The 14,046-nt window shown below is 43.7% G+C and overlaps 1 protein-coding gene and 1 long non-coding RNA gene across 3 annotated transcripts in view; one reads left to right on the top strand and one right to left on the bottom strand.

The window, feature by feature from the left end:
• Positions 1 to 2,601: 2,601 nt before the first annotated feature.
• Positions 2,602 to 14,046, bottom strand: part of PEX1 (peroxisomal biogenesis factor 1) — a 50,690-nt gene continuing 39,245 nt past the window's right edge. The window contains exons 17-24 of one of the 2 annotated variants that reach the window (XM_046021194.1): positions 11,213 to 11,277; positions 10,059 to 10,201; positions 9,876 to 9,979; positions 9,027 to 9,203; positions 7,303 to 7,533; positions 6,222 to 6,419; positions 5,826 to 5,956; positions 2,651 to 3,706 (exon numbers count right to left, since the gene is read on the bottom strand). In XM_046021194.1, the coding sequence (XP_045877150.1) occupies positions 3,622 to 3,706; positions 5,826 to 5,956; positions 6,222 to 6,419; positions 7,303 to 7,533; positions 9,027 to 9,203; positions 9,876 to 9,979; positions 10,059 to 10,201; positions 11,213 to 11,277 (1,134 nt within the window). In that variant the 3' untranslated portion in view covers positions 2,651 to 3,621. Of the gene's footprint in view, positions 3,707 to 5,825; positions 5,957 to 6,221; positions 6,420 to 7,302; positions 7,534 to 9,026; positions 9,204 to 9,875; positions 9,980 to 10,058; positions 10,202 to 11,212; positions 11,278 to 14,046 lie in introns of both variants that reach the window. The other variant, XM_046021195.1, reaches the window with a different exon arrangement.
• Positions 7,547 to 10,203, top strand: LOC123951998. Its single transcript, XR_006820550.1, has 3 exons — positions 7,547 to 8,901; positions 8,997 to 9,160; positions 10,052 to 10,203. It is a non-coding gene; the product is annotated as an uncharacterized LOC123951998 (long non-coding RNA).

The following is a 14,046-nucleotide window of genomic DNA, read 5'->3' as shown; positions in this document are numbered from 1 at the left end:
CCTCCAGCTCTGGCTTTCAGCTCAGGTCACAAGCTCAGGGGTGTGAGACGGAGCCCCAAGTTGGGCTCTGCACTCAGCAGGGAGTCTGCCTCAGGTTCTCTCCATCTTCCTTATGCTGAGCTCCCCTCCAGCATGCTGAGCGAATGAATCATATGTATAAAACTCGCCAACTTAACACCACCCGTGTCGCCCGAGATATTCGGGGGGTCCCAACATACTCCTTCAAGAAGTCCTTAAGAGGGGTGCCTGGATGGCTCAGGTGTTGAGCGTCTGCCTTCGGCTTGGGTCGTGATCTCAGGGTCCTGGGATCGAGCCCTGCATCAGGCTCCCTGCTCAGCAGGGAGCCTGCTTCTCCCTCTCCCACTCCCCTTGCTTATGTTCCCTCTGTCAAATAAATAAATAAATAAATAAATAAATAAAATCTTAAAAAAAAAAGAGTCCATAAGAAATACATTGGTGTATTTGTTAGGATTGATCTTGGCTGCAACAGGAACCCTACTCAGAGAAGTAAACAAGAGATTTATCTATCTCCTGCATAAAAAAAAAAAAAATGTAGGTGTAGGCCACTCAGGGCTGGTGTGTACCTCAGTGATGCTGTCAGGGCAACCGGCTCCGTCTTCTTGCTCTGTGATCAGTCTCCTTTGGTTTCTACCCTCATGTTTGCAGGATGGTTTCTGCATCTCCAGATGCTGTGCTCTCATTTCAGGAAAAAAGCCCACCCCAAGGACTTACCTCTGCTCGCTGTCCAGAACTATATCACATACCATGCGTGGCTGTAACAGAGATCATGTGACTCGGTCATTTACTTTCCAAGAGCACAGGAAGGCAAGGGAGAGTGTTGGAATGGTTGGAAGGAGTCTGTGTGTAGGCACCGACACCTGAGGGGAGATGCAATTGGCAGGGAGACACTGCAGTAGAAACGGGCTTTCTGGGTTCAGTGTGCGTGAGTGGGTCCCAGAGTAACAGGTGCGGCTATGGCCGCAGTAGCCAGAGACAGTGCGTTTGTTACGAGGATCTGACCCACAGTTCTTTGGTGCTGCCCAACTAATTGTGGGATCCCTAAGACCAAAACAGATGGTCAAAGATCCTAATTGATTTCTTTTTTATAATTTAAAAATCTCCCTGTTAATAAAGGGTGATGTGAGTCATCACAGCTTTTTCAGGGCCCATCACCCAGTTCTTGGGTTCAGGTCCGACAAAGCAGGAAGCCAGGTGTGTAGGGCAAGAGCCCTGATATAACGCCATAAGTACTTGTTGGGTCTCTTGCTTCTTTGAAGTCTTCCCCAAAGGACCCAAAGCCACTTGGAAGACCATTTTCCGGTGTCCTGAGAAATAACCAGACATTCCATGGATTATGAGAGACACTGGATCTGCACTAACGTTAATTCCTGGAGACCCAGCACTGCACCACGACCTGCCTGTCAGAGTGAGGGCAGCGCTGCTGTCCCCAGGGGTTAGCCCTGACAATCGGGGGAGACAAAATCCTCCAAGGCAGCAGATTTTTTTTTTTTTTGAGCAGCGTGTCTCTTTGATTTTGCCAGGAGGTAGAGTTGTCTGATATAAAAAATCCATGCGGGGGGGTGCTTGGGTGGCTCAGTGGGTTAAAACCTCTGCCTTTGGCTCAGGTCATGATTTCAGGGTCCTGGGATCGAGCAGGGAGCCTGCTTCCCCCTCTCTCTCTGCCTGCCTCTCTGCCTACTTGTGATCTCTGCCAAATGGATAAGTAAAATCTTTAAAAAAAAAAAAAAATCCATGCAGATCCATAGTCAGTGGCTAACAACTGGGTGGTGAGAGATTTACAGGGCAGGAACAGAGAATTGGCCAGAAAGCCTGGGGGAAACTAGGGCTGGAGTTCTTGGAATGTACTCAGAGTAAGAATGTGCATGATCAAGGTGAATGTTGTCAGTGCTTTTAATCATCAGGAGTTCGAGACGCGCTCTCTCCAGATGTCAGCTTTTTCCTCCCGCCCTGCAATGCTTGTTCAATAGATTCATAAACCAAGTGGCCGCAGTGGCAGGGATGGGGGTGTCTGTGTGTCCTCTGTACAACCCTGAGGCTGGCCCAGCTTCTGTCCTGAGGCCTCCTCATCTGCAGCAGTGACCAGCCATGTGGGTGTATGAGCCGGGGACACTAGCCCCAGCCGCGTGTGGCTGAAGTTTGATGTGGTTGAAGGTCTCTCTCTTCTGTCTGAGAGGAGGCAGTGATCTGTCCTCCCTGGAAGGGCCGCATTCTGGATCTGGATTTGCTTTGTCCTCCACACGTCTGCCAGTACCATCTTTCAAGGACTTACTGACAGGGTTTTATGCTATTTTGCTGTCCCACAGGGCCCTTGCTTTCTGATCACCAAACTCACTCTGCAGAGAAGGTGGTGGGCTTCGAGTGGAATCCACTGGACCTTCTGTAAACACCCCTCGCCCTGCAGCAGCTGACCTTGTAGGGCCACAGCTCTTGGTGGGCTTGCAGTAGATACAGTCTGTCTAGTACAGGCAGGGACTCAGGGACCATGACCTCGGTGCAAGGATCTGGGAACTAAGGGGTAAGGGGGATTGCACTTAGTTAATACCAGAGTAACCCCAAGTCTTTGCCTCCATCCCCTGTGATTCTGGGCTTTGCTGACTGAGAGGGAAGCCAGGGAGAAATACAAGAGGAACCTGGGTGAGGCCGGTGGCTCGAAAGGTAGTGGTGGGGGCGCCGTGGTGCTGGCCGAGTGAGCACAGCCTTGCTGCTTCTCGGCTCAGGATGGGAGAAGTGTGGACGGGACCTGCTGGTGGTACTGAATCTAGTAAGAGTTCGTGGAAGATTTCCGTGATAAGAGGCCACCAGTGGCGCAGATGGGAATGAAGATTTAGACCATCCCACCTGGTAACAGACTCTAATCCAGCCTGCCCTCAAGGAATACGGAGTAAGTGACAGAAGAGAGAAGCCAGAACTACTAGCCGCAGCCTCAGGATCAGCGGCTGAGAGACACCAGGTGCTGCCTGTCCATTTTTCTTTGCTGTTCTTCGTAGTTCTGTATTTCACCTTTCTCCCTTATTCTTTTCACTTACTGCATTACTAGACGTGGTTTGTGCTGATGGTGGCTGACTTTACCCTGGGTTCATAGATGAGAGAACATCCAGATAAGGTCGTGACAGAGCAGGGGAGGCATGGGCAGCACTCCACGCCCTGGCCTGGGAGCCGCAGGTTGGAGATTAGGGGGATGTGATCTCATTCCTTGTGGAGGGAATAATTACATTTATTTGAATTGTGGGTGAATTCTGTATGTTCTGACAGAAGAACAGGATATTTTATTTCCAAGTGGTCACAGCTGCTAAGCCCAAGATTTGTCAAATGCAAGGAAGATGGTGAATATGTGAGAGCTAAGAAATGTATTTTCTTCAGGTGAGGAAAAAAATTACACCATATGGACCATAGTATTTCACTAAGGATTTAATTTAGATTTATAGGAAATAAGATAGACTCTGCTATAAATATCCCAATTCTACCATATTAATTTCATGTAATCCTGATTATTACATAACCAGATTTTATACCTTAATTTGTTAAAAAGAATTTTACAGACACCATTTTTACTGTTACAACATAGGAACAAGCCACCAAAAACAAAATCACAAGCATCTTTTATGCTAGTGTTACTTTCTGTCCAGGTCGAAACATTGTTCCACTTTGATTTTTTCTCTTCTTCGGATGTTGAAAGTTTTCATACCTTAAAAAGAATGAGATAATATTTAATGCATGTAAATGCTAAAATTATTAAAGAGGGGAATTATATGCAAACAAATTATATTTTAGCCAAAAGGAAAGAACTAACAAATTAGAGTGCTTTATTTTTTGAAAGTTGGACCTTCCAATCAAAAGAACAAAGGGGATAAAAAGTTAAAAAGATGTAAATTTTTTTTTTAATTTATTTGACAGAGAACACAAGTAGGCAGAGAGGCAGGCAGAGAGATAGGGAAGCAGACTCCCTGCTGAGCAGAGAGCCCGATGCGGGGCTCGATCCCAGGACCCTGAGATCATGACCTGAGCTGAAGGCAGAGACTTAACCCACTGAGCCACCCAGGCGCCCCAAAAGATGTAAATTTTTAAACAAGATTTTTCTCCAAGCATGCTGGCCAAGATCAGAGAGAGAGGATTATGCCCAGTGTTAGGGAAGCTGGCCTCTCCACATACAGTGTTGTAGGTGTGTCTGGAAGGCAAGCAGCCTTTACAAAATGTGTGTATCCTGCAGTGTAACAATTCGACCTCAGCCTCAGTGAGAGAGCTGAGGCTGTGTGCAAACCTTCAGCTCCAAGGATGTTCATTAACACACTGTGTAATGTGTCATGGTGAAACCCTGGAAGCAATATTGGAAATTGTGGCAGAGCCATCCTATGAAATGACATTAAGAACAAAGTAATATTTAAAATGTGAAAGAGGGGCGTCTGGGTGGCTCAGGGGGTTAAAGCCTCTGCCTTCAGCTCAGGTCACGATCTCAAGGTTGTGAGAGGGAGCCCCGCATCGGGCTCTCTGCTCAGCAGGGAGCCTGCTTTCTCCTCTCTCTGCCTACTTGTGATCTCTGTCTGTCAAATAAATAAAATCTTAAAATGAAATGTGAAAGAATGTTCAAGATGTCTAGGGAAGGCTATATAGCACCAGGTGCAAAGTGGCTTAGTGGAAAAAAAAAAAGGCACAAATATATGCTTGGGGTGTGGGGGGGGATAAGGGAAATTTCTTATTTTCTGATTTCTCTACAATAAACACATAAGAATATGTACTCATTGGGGAGTAGAATATGCCACCCCAAAATGGGCCTCTTTGGCACGTGGACTATGTTGAGCTGAAGGAAATCAAGACCCCGCAGACTCGGGGAAAGCTTTTTAATCTCCATTAACTACCTAGGTGAATTAAAGTGGCCTGCTTTCTGGTACAGACTCCCTGTTTACCAGAGAGAACTTTTTTTTTTTTTTAAGATTTTATTTATTTATTTGACAGAGATCACAAGTAGGCAGAGAGGCAGGCAGAGAGAGGAGCAGGGTAGAAGCAGGCTCCCTGCTGAGCAGAGAGCCTGATGCGGCACTCGATCCCAGGACCCTGGGATCATGACCTGAGCCAAAGGCAGAGGCCTTAACCCAGTGAGCCACCCAGGCGCCCAACCAGGGAGGACTTCTTTTTTACTGCAGAGCAGGGCAAATATCTGCTCTTTTCATCTTATGTGAATTCCTTCCTCCCCTTCTAAGCCCCAGGCCTCTGTCTCTTTCCTTAGCTCAGGATGGTGTCTAAACGTTAGTGGCCGGACTGCCTTTGAGTTTCCTACCTTAGTGGAGCTCCTGTATGTATGAAATTTTTCTTGTGTTACTGTCTTTTGTCAGTTATTAGATGGGCCAAAGAACATAGGGAAGAAGGGAAAATTTTTCTGCCCTTACAATGTACACATACCTGTCCACCTCAAAAAAGAGCTGTAACTTCTAAAGACCAGGAATAAGCATTTCTTGCACTGAATTAAGTTAAATCCCTGACCCAGAATGGTCCCCAATCTATGGGTCTAGAGCCAACTGTAAGAAGCCTATAAATCCATGGTCCACAAGTCAATGAATTTGAAGGCATTTTTGGCAAACTAGTTGAGCTTTTAACAAAGTTTTAAAATTAAATCAGTTCATTATAAAACAAGTATCAAGTGAACGAGATAATGAAAACTCATTTTATACTTCAATACTCAAAGTTTTGGGGTTTAAATGTACAGCTTTTGTTTTGATGGGTCTTTACATATTCAAAATAAGTAACTTTACAGCTGACCAGTCACTTAAACTTTTAATTTCCCTACTTCCAAACCAGAATCAGGTACTTACAGTTCAGCAAAATTCTTCCAGTCATCTTCACTAATGGATGGCCTCGTGTGACTGAGTGCAGACATTAAATGTGACTGGCTAATGGCCAGACTGGTTCTGACTGGTCCTGGTTGGTGAAGGGAGTCATCCTCCTTAAATAAAAAAAAACCACAAGGTTAACTTAGGGCTGTGATGGGCAAAGCTGCAGCCCATTTTTCGGGAGACTATACATTCCCTTTCTCCTAAGATTACTAAAAACTGCTTCAAAGCAGGATGCACGTAACTATTTGATCAATGTGTTTCAGTCTCTTCTTTATAAATAAGGCTCATTCCTTGACAGAAATACTCATCACAAAAGGAAGAACAATTCTGACAGTCTTTACAGTGGTCACGGGGCTGGGGGGAGACAAGCCATACTCCACTTTGGCTCCGGTATCTGCTTTTGATGACACTGATCTCTGCCCGCAGCTGCTCTCTCTGTTCCTGGGTGAGTTCTTGGTAACCCTCCTGTGAGGCTGTTCGCAACATCGGAGGGCGTGAAAACGACTGCTCTTTCCCAGGACCTCCAAAAAAATCCTGCGTCATGGAGCTCGGCGCAGACAGGCACTGTGAGCTCTGCGTGGGTTAAGTGTGGTCAGGAGAGAAGGGAGGAAAAATGTGTATCAGATCAAATTAAAAATATGAAGTAGTAAAACCTTAACACAGACAAGCTTACATCTGATTAACTGAAATTAAGCCTTTCAAAATCTGTTCATCTTTCTCATGCTGTGAAACCACCACTGGGTGAAAACTGCCACAGGGGTGTTTTTAATGCTTTGTTACTAAATCCACCATACTAATGCCCTGGGGAAGGTTCCAAATGTGCCTTATTTGGTTTCAGCAGAGTGAGTTATACTATAAAGTTCTGGATCAGCTGCAGGTAAGTTAAGAAACAGATGACAATGAGTAGAGTTAAATCAAGAGCTTACCATTCTTGGGAATAAAAATGGCTCACTTTTAGATTAAAAACCTGAATAAAGCAGATGTGCAAAAACCAAAAATATAACTAAATGTACCTAAAATTGTTACGTATACTGATAAAGTACAGTGAACCACTGTTAATTTTGGGAGGACAGGTGTTAAATGCTATTTTAAGATACTGCCCCATGAAATCTAAACGTTTTCCTTGTTGCAGCATTACATCAAATTTCTCATTATCTTCAACTGTCTTAACGATAACAGTGTCATAGACAAAGGATCTGCTACTAAAGATGTTTTAAAACCACTCACGAAGGGAGATAAACCCCAAGCAACCGCCCCAGCTCCTTGGCTTCCTCTCGCTGCCAGCTTTGCCTCGCAGTCCTTCCACCGGGGATGAAATGACTAACTCATGTAAGGAAAAGCCAGGCTTCTTTCCTGAAGACCCAACCAGAAAGCACAGGCGGGGCTGGGGAGGAGCTTCTACACCAACCTACAGCTTTACGCATCACAACTGTGTACAGGCGACCACGCGAGATACCAGGTCAGAAGACGTTCCGTTTCCAAGTTCTGATTCGTAAGAGCTTCCAAAGTAGAGCCGGTACATGTTGAATCTGGATTCATCTGGAAGCATCTCGGACATCTCTAGAGAAACAAGGGACTGCTCCAAGCCACATTCCCCATCTCCCGCCGAATCGTCCGAGCCACTGCTGTGGTTAAGAAAAACCATTGACGACAGACTCAGGTCACTGTCGGAGCTGGAACTCCCATCCTAAAACACACAAAAAGGACAACAGCTGTAAAGATCTAAATGATCTACAATTGTGAAATAAACTACACTGAGACCACTACAAGAGGCATTTCTCTAAAATTTTGTTCAACAGGGCTCTCGTCCACCCTGTGTCCTCTGTGATCCCCTCAGACCAGTCTGTAGGGTGCAAATGGCAAAGGGGTCACAGTTCTCCCCAAAACCACACGACAACAGTCCCCCAAGTCAGGTCAAGCTGCACGCTTTCTGTGCACACGCTGTACGAGCCGTTGCTGCTAGGACTCCGGGACGAATGCTGTCGGCCGCCAGACTGTGACGCATCCAGAGAGCACTGCCTATGCTAACTGCCGTGTGGCCTGGGAGCATCACCGGGCACTCAGAAAGAAAACAACCAGCCCTCAGGAAACATGCATTGAGCCAAACTTGGGCTCTTACTAATTTTCTAATGATTCTGAGGCACATAATAAAATTTTAATTATTAAAATAGGGGCACTTGGGTTGCTCAGTCATTAAGCGTCTGCCGTCGTCTCAGGTCACGATCCCAGGATCCTGGGATCAAGCCCCTCATTGGGCTCCCTGCTCGGCAGGAAGCCTGCGTCTCCCTCTCTCTCGCTCGCTTTAATAAATAAATCTTACAAAAATAGAATGTGTACATAATTTACCATCTCCCCCAAATCTCTGTAACAAAGCTAGGATTCAAGCCTCTGCGTTTTAACTCTGAAATGATGAAGCAACCCTGTGGTACAGTGCTTTATCACTGCAGTGTTTTAGAAATAAACCCGTTTCTGTTAATGAAGCTTCAGTGGCCTGCCAAAAGAAACAGCAAAAACTTGATAGTATCTGACTTAGGAACGTCAGGCCCTGTGAGACCCTCCAACCAAATGGGGTTAGGGGGGAGTACACAGGGAAACACTGCCTAGAAAATATCAAGTCTATAATGTAGCAGAAGTCAGACTATCTGCTGCAAAGATTAAAATACTATCCTGAAAGGATAGATCTAAGGTACAGAAAGTGTAAGTTAAACCTAGAATACCTAGTTCCATCAGGAATCAAGTCTGTGATCAAAGAATGATGGGGACATATCGAAAGGACACAGAAGCCATCCACACGTGGCTCCTGTGGGCCAGTTCTGGGACAATTTGAGCTTCAATATAAACACTTTGACTTTGTTTTATACTTTAAATAAAAAATATTTCTGGTTATATTATCTAATTCATGATAACCCAATTGAACTAATATCCTTCCATGCACCATTTTTTACTAGTAGTAAGGTAACATTTAAGGTAACAGTAAAGAAATAGATACTGAACACTTCCTAATTACAGATTCTCTGCAGAACTAGGATTCCAACGATGGACCATTTGACTACAGGTAAATTTCTCTACAGTTTTACTAAGGCCGTTAAAAAATAGGATTTCTTAAGGTTGCCACGTTGACACTAAACTGCTCTTATTCTCTTAAAAAAGCCACAGCCCCGCCCTCCTGCCTTGACTGACTTGGAGCCCAGAGGACAGCAGCCGTCCGTGTAAGGCCTCCAGCTGCGCGTTGTAAAGTAAAGCTTTCAGATCAGCCCCCGTGAAGGAGTCGGTCACTGAGGCCACGTGCTGAAGGTCCACGTCATCTGCCAGAGGTAGAGAGTCACTGAGAACGTTTAAAATTTCAAGACGTGACACCTGAAGGGAGAAAAACTAATTGATTTAACAAATAAAATGAAGTTAAATCCTATTTTAAACTGTATTATGATTTTTTACAAATTCACTGTAGTTCTAATAAGCATTACAAGCTGAAAAATGTACCACTAATCTACTCTCTCTCCTCTGGAGCTTTTCCCTACCAGAAGAGACCGAGGAAATGAATGAAAATCACAGTGTAAGCCTTATTCAGATCATGCTAGGTTTTGGCAAATGAGCCAAGAAAGTGTTTCAAAAGAAATTTTAAGTAATACCTACAAGTGACAAATTCATTAGTTTGTAAATTTGGGGACAGAAGGTGGGACAACAGACTAGAAGAGTTAAAAATCTTACCTCTCTGTAACCTGCTTGGACGCTCACTAGTCATACGCTTGATTCTTAAAGTCTTGCCAGGATAAGGAGGTGTGTGTCCACAGGGAACGTGGACATGTGAAACTTAAAGTTTCCGTCCTTTTTTTCCAACTGGCCAACAGTGAAAGGCTACAAAGTTTCCAGACTTGCAGGAAACGCCTGGGCTTTGTATCTACTTCGGAATCTGTGACTAAGGCCCCGCCTAAAGCTGCTCTTCTAAGGACAACTCTTAAGGCAGAAGTAAAGCTCACAAGGCTAGAGTGTAGCATTTGTTGGGTTTTAGACTGAGTATGCAATTGTCACCTGATCCGGAGGAGGGCAGTAGACACATCTATCGAGGCGGCCAGGCCTCAGCAGGGCAGGGTCAATCAAGTCAGGGCGACTCGTGGCAGCCAACACGTATACACCTGGGGGGAAGATATTCTTTACTTAAATCCTGGTGAAATTATTGTTATAATAAGCTATTTCTATTTTTACAGTTATTACCCTGTAAGCCTTCCACTCCGTCCAACTGAGTCAGCAACTGGTTAACCACGCGGTCTGTAACCCCTGTGTTATCATGGCCTCGCCGAGGAGCAATGGATTCAAATTCATCAAAGAAAATAATGCAGGGCTTGGCTGCCTGCGCTCTGGGAAAAACAGTATTTCATATTTGAATAAGGCAAAGTAGTAACTGTGTGTGTATATATATGTTTGTACATATATGTATTGATTTAAATCTTTATAGCAAATCCTTAAAGAAGGCAAAGTGTATATAACTATCCTTGTTTTCAGTAAACTGGGTCTTTGAAACTTACCGTTGCTTAGGTATGGAACCACGGGGCCAATTTTCAAAAAATATACAGGTTTGCTTAAAAAGACTGTATTCTCCAGTTGTTGGGTACATGTTCTATATACGCTTAGATCAATCTTGAGTCTGTTGTTTAAATATTCTGACACCTATGAAAATCTTTTACTATGAAGGTAGATTTATCCATTTCTCCTTGAAGTTCTATCAATTTTTACCTTAAATATTTTGAAGCTATCTTACTGAATACACACAATTTTAGAATTGTATTATCTTCCTGGCAAATTTGTCACCATGTGGTGACTGCCTTTATCTGTAATAATGCTTTCGGGGAATGTTCCGTTGCTTAAACTGGGTGGTGGATATACAAGAGTTCATTTCATTTAAAAAATATATGGACTTATATTCTTCTGCTATTTTATAAAGAGATTTTAAAATGACACCAAGTAGTTTTTGAATTTAAAATCTTACTTTCACTCTTTAATGCTGTAATAAATAGTTTCTCTCTTAAAAAAAATTAACATTGCAGGCGCCTGGGTGGCTCAGTGGGTTAAGCCGCTGCCTTCTGCTCAGTTCATGATCTCAGGGTCCTGGGATCGAGTCCCGCATCGGGCTCTCTGCTCAGCAGTGAGCCTGCTTCCCTCTCTCTCTCTCTGCCTGCCTCTGTCTACTTGTGATCTCTCTCTGTCAAATAAATAAATAAAATCTTAAAAAAAAAAAAATAACATTGCATGTGGCCAACTTCATCTACAGTAATGATATGCTTCATATTACTTGGAGATTCTTTGAGTAACTACTTATGACTTCCTTTCAGCATTTCATGTTACTTAAAAAATAGTCATAGGAAACCTACCTAATAAAAATATCCCGAACCGCTTGTTCACTTGCTCCAATGTATTTGCTGAGTAACTCTGGCCCCTATTGGGTAAAATAAAATTAAATTAGAATTGAGATGAAATTCTTTAAAAACAATGTTTTTGTTTGACTTAAACAGGTGTCTCAAATACATTTTAAAAATTACGTGGCTGAAATAACTATCCTGTCCCAGGTTCTACACCTTGTGTCATCTCTGCCCAGTACCTCTGTCCCCAGGCTCAGAGCTCAGCTGACAGAATGCCACATCTTCAGAAAGGCCTGGCTGCCGACTCTCTCAGTCCTGCTTGTTTTCTTGCATAGTACTGACCCCCGTGTCTGCTATATTCTGTAGTGAATGGGGGGCTTGCTCCACCAGTAGAATGTAAGCTCCAAATGTAAGCTCCAAAAAGGCAGTTTTGTTCACTACAAAATCCCGTAATTGAACATAATAAAAAAAATTTTTTTAATGGGAGGAAAAAAATCAAACCCGAATAGGCCCAGGGGGCACCTGATGGCGCAGGCAGTTGAGCACCTGTGAGATTGAGCCCTGTGCTGTGCTCCGTGCTCAGCAGGGAGTCTGCTTGTCCCTTTCCTGCTGCCCCTCCCCCTGCTTGCATGCTTGCTCTCTCTCAAATAAAATCTTTTAAAAAATAAAACCAAACAAAACTGAATAGGCCCTAAAGTGATCTCCAGTGAAAAATCGTTAACTCAGAAAGACCAAATACTGATCAGGATATGTGACCCCAATAAAAAAATTTCTAATACTCAGCTAGGTAGATATCTATAGATATACTAGTATTTAATGAGATTTCCTAGTCTAAACAGAACCACAGAGGATGGAATAAGAAACAACTAAGGCAAAATATTATGAACAAGATAACATATTGGTGTCAGTGAAGGCCCTTGTCTTGGATGCATGTCTCCCCACATCTACCCTGACCCACCCAGAGAGAATTTCTTTATGGAAACCTTTGTTAGAATTCATCCCAAACCATGATTTGAAGGTTTACTAAAAGGCAAAGATGGCCTCCTTAATGGAACAATCTAAACTACAACAACAACGTATAAACTTTAATCCTGAAGATTCCTTTCTTTCATATAGTGAAAGTACGTTTTAGTGACAAGCAAAAAAGCAGCATATATATATAACCACAGTCACTCCAAAGTCCAGAAAAAGGTAGGAAATTTTAAGTTACACTGTTTCTCCGTCACGGCCAGGGTAGCTGGTAACCATATAACAAGCTCACACACAAAAATCATGTCATCACAAGAAGGGTAGGCATAACCCAACTGCAAATTACTAAACTGGCTTCCAGATTATAAATCCATTTTGAAAAAGGCTACACTATATATCGATTCCTTCCACCTTGAAATCTAATGACTAAATTACTTGTATGCTTTCAGCAACCCCACAATAGTAAGATATGGGACCTCAGGCTGTAAGGACGCCAGTGGCAGACTGAGGCACTCCCCAAAGTTGTCTGCCGGTATGTCTCGTCATCCCCGCACGCAGCTTCTGAGGACACTTGGGCACAATGTGGCACACACAGGCATGAAACACAGCCACCAAGGAACGGAACCAAAAAACTCGGCTTCCACCTCAGTGTGGCCTCTGACCCCTAGTCTTCTAGCTTTTCTTCCCCCTTTGGTGTAGTTTGCTTTTTTATCTGAGTTTTGCCTGGGTGGCTCAGTGGATTAAGCCGCTGCCTTCGGCTCGGGTCATGATCTCAGGGTCCTGGGATGGAGCCCCGCATCGGGCTCTCTGCTCCACAGGGAGCCTGCTTCCTCCTCTCTCTCTGCCTGCCTCTCTGCCTACTTGTGATCTCTCTCTCTCTGTCAAATAAAAAAAAAAAATCTTTAAAAAAAAACAATCTTTAAAGATTCTACTTGATAATGTATGGAGATTTACCTTAAGCAAAAACAGCTTAAGCCCTACAAAAGGGAGGTGGCTCCTTATTCAATTTCCCACACAGCCCAGCGTGGAGCCCAGTGTAGGGCTTAAACTCATGAGCCTGACTGAGATCAAGACCTGAGCTGAGATCAAGAGACCGGAGCTTAACCAACTGAGCCACCCAGGCACCCCCTCCTGCACAGCTTTAACTAATAGATGGATCGCTGCTGCTAGTTTTCCAAATATGAGACTAAACCACAGTCAAGAGCTATAAATGACACGGGCAAGGATATGGAGAAATAGGTACTCTCATCATTGCCAGTGGGGGTATGAAACGACGCAGTCACTATGAAAAACAGATCAGCAGTGCCTCAAGAAGTTACATGCAGAATTATCATATGCCCTAGCAACTACACTTCTAGGTACTTATTCAAGAGAAATGAAAACATGTCCACACAGAAATGTGTACACAAATGTTTACAGCAACATTATGCGTAAGATCCAAAAGGTAGAAATAACCCAAATATCCACCAATGATGAATGGGTAAAAAAACCCTGACACCCACACAATGAAATATCATTCAGCTTTAAAAAGAACTGAAGTACTGCAGCACCTGAGTGGCTCAGTCGGTTAAGCATCTGACTCTTGATTTTGGTCTGGTCTCAGGGTTGTGAGATCAAGACCCACACTGGGTTCTACGCTCAGCATGGAGTCCGCTTGTGATTATCTCGCTCTCCCTTTGTCTCTTCTCCAATGTGCACACACGCACTCTAACAAAATTTAAAAAATATATACCTTAAAAAATACAAAAAAATTTAAAAACTGAAGTATTGATACCTGCTACCATGTGGCTGAACCTTGAAAACATGCTCAGTAAAAGAAGCTAGTCACAAAAAGATGACACACTGCATGATTTCTTTCATATGAAATGTCCAGAACG

The sequence above is a fragment of the Meles meles genome, chromosome 10 (genome assembly GCF_922984935.1).
Source record: "Meles meles chromosome 10, mMelMel3.1 paternal haplotype, whole genome shotgun sequence".
NCBI classification, from domain to species: domain Eukaryota; kingdom Metazoa; phylum Chordata; class Mammalia; order Carnivora; family Mustelidae; genus Meles; species Meles meles.
The sequence above is the reverse complement of the archived record's forward strand: the minus strand, read 5'-3'. Positions and strand labels throughout refer to the sequence as shown.